The following is a 5,501-nucleotide window of genomic DNA, read 5'->3' on the forward strand; positions in this document are numbered from 1 at the left end:
CCGTGCATGCATTGTCCTGGCCGGCTCGCTGCCCCGCCTGCCATCTTCAGGCGAGAGGAGCATGGCAGTGCATCAGTGTACTACCGCGATGGAATTGACCACTCACGTGCACGCACTCCCCAGTCGCCGCTCTGCCCGTACTACGTCTCCGCGCGCGCCGCGCTTGCTGCTTGCTGCTGGAGCCAGGAACGCCTGAGCACCGCGCGGCAGGAGCAAAACCGTGCGTGTCCTATCCCCTTCCCAACCCGAACCACGACGACGAGCTGGGAGTGCCTGCGTGTGCATGTCGCCCATCGGCACAGCACGCTGGGGATACAGCAGCGACCAAAGGTACGTACGTCTCCACGGGTGATCTGTATTGCGACATTTTTTAGCAGGGGTAGGGACAGCACCATACGGGTGTACTAGTAGTATTGACCAGTGCTTCCAGTAGCGGCCAGGGATGACAGTATGACGCACTGGCCAATAGGCCATGTGTGTCCGTGTTTTTTTTGTTGCGAGATCGATACGATCTCAATCCAATTGGTTGGAGAGGCATATACTGGACTGGAGTAGGAGTAGTTGCTTTGTACACGAGAGGAGACAGATTACATACTACTAGTAGTAGATTTTATCAACCACCATTATGTAACAATATAATCTTAATCTAGCTAACAATACTACAGCAAATATTGGAGATTTGCCTCTACTTGGACTCGGACCCGGACACCAGCAAAGTCCAGGACACCAGCACAGTCCAGGAGTACGCCAAGACGTACAGGGGATGATGCTACGGAGTACCGGTACAACGGGGACATGCACGCACGCTTCTAGATGCTAAGGAGATCCTGCTGTGGCGGGGACTCGCGTGATCCGTCCTGCTGCTGCATCTCCGCGCTCCGGTCTTGCTCTTTCCCCGACCCGTGCGACGGCGCGTCCATGGCCGTCGCCGCCGCCGCCGCCGCCGTACCGGGCAGGTCGGTCAAGATCTGCACGACCTCCCGCATCGTCGGCCGCTCGACGCTCTGCTCGGCGACGCACAGCATGGCGACGTAGAAGACGTGCGTCAGCTCGTGGAGGGGCACCGTCGAGAGCCGTGGGTCAGCGATCTTCGTGACGCCCTCCTTGCTCGACCCGGTCACCATCCGCACCCAGTGCACGATGTCCACGCCGTCGCCGAACTCCCCCACCGGCTTCCGCCCAGCGATGAGCTCCAGTAGCACGACCCCGAAGCTGTACACGTCGCTCTTCTCGTCCACCTTGAGCGTGTAGGCGTACTCTGCGGATGCACAGGGCAAACACACAGCTCAGACCACATAAGATCGCAGGCCATCAATTCCCAATGATGATTCATTAAAACGACAAAGTGACGAGAGGCACAACATCCAGCATATGTACAACTCGATAGTGTGGGGGCACAGTAAAAAACAAATCAGAGCATACCAAAACCAACCATTTTCTTCCAAATTTCAATGTGATAGTGAGTTTGAAAAATATGAAGGCCCCATTGTAACATTTGCCATGAGCAGGACAGGACTAGTACTAGCAATTTTTGGGCCTTTTCTGCACTTTGTGATGCATGATTTTTTCAACACTGGAAATGATGGTGGATAGTAGTACTAGTAGCAACCGGGTACAGTCAACAGAATGAGCTGAAAATTTGTAGGGGGCAGAGGGGGTACACTCATACATACCGGGAGCAATGTAGCCGTAGGAGCCGGCGATCGCGGACATGCACTCGGAGCCACCGGCATTGCCGCGGAGGAACTTGGCGAGGCCGAAGTCGGCGACGTGCGCCTCGAACTCGGCGTCGAGGAGGATGTTGTTGGACTTGACGTCGCGGTGCAGGATCGGCGGCGAGCAGTCGTGGTGCAGGTAGCAGAGGCCCTTGGCGGCCTCCACGGCGATCTTGTACCGCGTCGCCCACTGCAGGTGGCCGCCCTTCTTGCCGTGGAGCACCTCGCCGAGGCTGCCGTTCGGCATGTACTCGTACACCAGCAGGTTCGTCTCCCGGTTGGCGGCGAACCCGAGCAGGCGCACGATGTGTCGGTGCCGGATGCGCCCCAGCGTCTGTATCTCCGCCGAGAAGCCGTAGTCGTCGTGCGCCGCGCCGGAGCGCCCCATGGCCGGGAGCCGCTTCACGGCCACCACCGCGCCGCCGGGCATCGCGCCCTTGTACACGATCCCTGACCCGCCCTTGCCGATCACGTTCTCCTCCTTGAGGCAGTCCAGCACGTCGTCCACGGCGAAGTCGAGGCGCTGGAACGCCGTGAGCCGCCACGCGCGCGCCTCGGCGGACCGCTTCAGCGACCGCGCCTTCAGCACCGCCGCGCCGGCGAACACGATGGACAGCGCGAGGAGGCCGAGCACGAGGAGCAGCTTCGACGCCGACGAGAGGGAGCCGAAGGTCGACGTCGTGGCGACGCCGTGGGAGCGGCACGGGGAGAGGAAGGCGCCGCAGAGGCCTGGGTTACCGGCGAACGACGTGGCGTTGAAGTAGGCGAACTGGCCGGTCGCCGGGACCTCGCCGGAGAGATTGTTGTCGGAGAAGTCGACGGCTGTTAGGCTCTGCATTCCGGCGATAGCAGGTGGAATCTCCCCGTCGAGCGCGTTGTGGGACAGATTGAGATAGTTGAGGATTCGTAGCCCGGCGAGCGCCGGCGGGATTCTGCCGGAGAGCCTGTTGCCAGAGAGGTCGAGGAAGGTGAGCAGCCGGCATCCGGCGATCGCCGGAGGTATCTCCCCGGAGATCAGGTTCCCAGATAAGTCCGCCTTTGAAAGCTGTTGCAGCTTCCCAATCTCACGAGGGAGTTCGCCGGACAACCGGTTCCCGGCGACCAGCAACTTCTGCAGCCCGACGAGGCCACCGATCCCCACCGGCACCGGACCGGACAACCGATTGTTATACAAGCTCAGCTCTCCTATTGATGGTGACACCACGCCGGCGTCCAGCCGGAGCTCGCCGGAGAGCAAATTATCGTGCAGCTCGATCTGCGTCAGGTTCTGCAATGTAAACATCTTCGCCGGTATCGTCCCGTTCAGATAATTCTCTCCAAGACGAAGCCTCGTCAACGACGGGCACCCGGCGAGCCCGTCGGGAATGCTGCCGAACAGTGAGTTCCCCAGCGCAATGAACGTCTCCAGCCGCTTGCCGGCGCAGAGCTCTGTTGGTAGAACGCCGGTTAGCCTGTTCGTGCTCACATCGACGATCCTCAGCCTGGTGGCTGCCACGCCGAGCTGAGCCGGCACTCCACCGGTGAAGTTGTTCTCCCACAGCTGCAGCACCTCGAGGTTCGGCAGGTCGCCGACAAACTCGGGAATCTCGCCGGCGAGGCGATTCCGGAAGAGGTTCAGCAGCGTCAGGTTCTTGAGCGACGCGAAGCTCGCGGGGATCTCCCCGACGAACAGGTTGTTCGACAGGTCGAGCGATTTCAGCGCCCCCATTGCGCCAATCTCCGGCGGCAGCCGCCCGGAGAGAGCGTTGATCTGAAGAAACAGAGTGTCGAGCGACGTCAGGTTCGCCACCTCCGGCGGGACCACACCGGAGATCCCGCAGTTCGCCATGTCGAGCCGCACGAGCTCCTTCAGCCTCCCGAGCTCCGGCGGTATCCCGCCGGTGAAGCTGTTGAAGTAGCCGAGGTACAGTTCCCTGAGCGTCGTCAGGTTGCCGAGCTCCGGCGGTATCTCCCCGGTGAGCTCATTGCCGGAGAGAGCCAGGTACTTGATCCGGCTCCACTGCCCGTACGACCTGGGGATGCTGCCGGAGAAGAAATTGCCGCCGAGGTGGAGGTGAACAAGGTTGGTGAGGTTGGGGAGCGCGGCCGGGAGAGCGCCGGTAAGGTTGTTGTTGTAGAAATCGAGAACGCGAAGGTTCTTGAGGCTGGCGATGAGGCCCTCCGGGAAGGTGGAGTTGAGGATGTTGTTGGAGAGGTTGAGTGACTGGAGGTGCGAGAGGGAGGAGAGCGCCGCGGCGGGGATCGGGCCGGAGAGGTTGAGGCCGGAGAGGTCGAGCGAGAGGACGCGGGAGCCGTCGGCGTCGCAGGAGAGGCGCGGCCACGAGCAGAACGCGGTGTCGTGCGTCCAGTGCGTGGAGAGGTAGCCCGAGGGATCACCGAGCGCGGCGGAGAGGTTGAGGAGTGCGGCCGCTTCAGGGGAGGCGGGGGACGAGACTGTGTCGGCCGCGGCGCCATGGGTGGCGGTGGCGAGGAGGAGGAGGAGGAGGAGGAGGAGAAGGGTGGAGGTGGCGGCGGCGGCCATGGAGCCAGCCAGTGCCGTGGATGAGGCGGTGGCGGTGGCGGAGTGGGTGTCCGAGTTTCGGTGGGCGGCGTGGGATATATGGGCGTGTTCTTTCTGTTTCGGTTGTTAGACTTAATCTTGTTGTTTACTGTGTGAGTTATTCCGTAGTGTACGTGTGTGCATAAGTTAGTTTGATTAGAGTGCATGCCGGCGGCCCGTAGGTGCACGTTGGCTTGACACTGTGGCCAAGTGAAGCACGGATGCATGGCGTGAAGAGTGGATCAACTAGCAGGTGTTGTGCGTGGTCATCAGATAAGAGCAGTCAAGCAGGATTAATTGGAGAAAATCTATGCGCGTCAGTTAGTGGAGCTCTTCATGCAGTAATATTTGCCTTGCATGAGGGTGAAGACATGGTTGCAGACCGTCTTGGCCGGGTCGTGCAGCCGAACAGGACGGAGTGGTGGTGTATGTAGTGTGGTGCCAAAAAGTGAAATACAAGGGCCTGTTCACTGTTATGCCATTTTTAATCTTACCAAATTTTAATAAAATTGTTAAAAAGTTGCTACATTTAGTTTGTTGCTAAAATTTGACAACTATATAAGAAATCATACCAAAATTTTGGTAAGTTGCGAAAATTTTGGTAACTATATCAAAATTTTGGTATTACCAAAATTTGGTAAGGTTTTTTTTGACATTAAAGTGAACAGCCCCCAAGTGTTTATGTTGTGCGCGCTGGTTTGCAGCGTGAAATACAAGTGTTCATTTTCATTCTCCGTCAGTTCATCATCTCTTTGTGTGTGTTTCACACTTTCGTCAAAAGTGAGAAAGAGAGAGGTGAGTAGCTGAGCCAACATCGGTTTCTCGCGTGGTACAGAAACAACGCATGGGGCACGGGTTCACCGAATCATTGGTGGTACAGGGATGTACAAAAACAAACTCATATTTGTGTACATGTAGGAGGATTTAGTGAAGGCCCAAGGATGATTGTGGCCCAGTATTGCATGTCACCACCTTACTGAATGGAAGAATGAGCTGTACAGGGAAACGAGAAATGCACTGTAGTACCGGAAATGCTAGCCCAGAGCGATCGGGTAGGCCTCCCCCTCCCTCTAACTTTACTTTTTAGCACTGCATTACTTTCCTATTTTAGTAAATTTATGTACATAAAATTTATACACCTCAAGTTTACACATCTAAAGTTTAGAGACCAAAAGTTTATATATCCGATTCAAATTTGAATTTGAATTCAATTGTTTTTTTATATATAGTATTTCTATACATCTAAA

The 5,501-nt window shown here is 57.1% G+C and overlaps 1 protein-coding gene across 1 annotated transcript; it reads right to left on the reverse strand.

Annotated features, from left to right (window-relative positions):
- Positions 1–547: 547 nt before the first annotated feature.
- Positions 548–4,298, reverse strand: LOC127766765 (leucine-rich repeat receptor-like serine/threonine-protein kinase BAM1). The gene is made up of 2 exons (XM_052291904.1): positions 1,674–4,298; positions 548–1,258 (listed from the first exon to the last, which is right to left on the reverse strand). The coding sequence occupies exons 1-2, from the start codon at positions 4,234–4,236 to the stop codon at positions 810–812; spliced, it is 3,012 nt and encodes a 1,003-aa protein (XP_052147864.1). The 5' UTR covers positions 4,237–4,298; the 3' UTR covers positions 548–809.
- Positions 4,299–5,501: the final 1,203 nt, after the last annotated feature.

The sequence above is a fragment of the Oryza glaberrima genome, chromosome 3 (genome assembly GCF_000147395.1).
Source record: "Oryza glaberrima chromosome 3, OglaRS2, whole genome shotgun sequence".
Lineage (NCBI taxonomy): Eukaryota > Viridiplantae > Streptophyta > Magnoliopsida > Poales > Poaceae > Oryza > Oryza glaberrima.

Bases quoted from the DNA above. Each gene is read 5' to 3' on its own strand.
- LOC127766765 (XM_052291904.1), bottom strand. From the start codon at position 4,236: ATGGCCGCCGCCGCCACCTCCACCCTTCTCCTCCTCCTCCTCCTCCTC. The intron at 1,259-1,673 runs GTATGTATGAGT...GTGCATCCGCAG, and splicing joins CTACGGCTACATTGCTCCCG to AGTACGCCTACACGCTCAAG.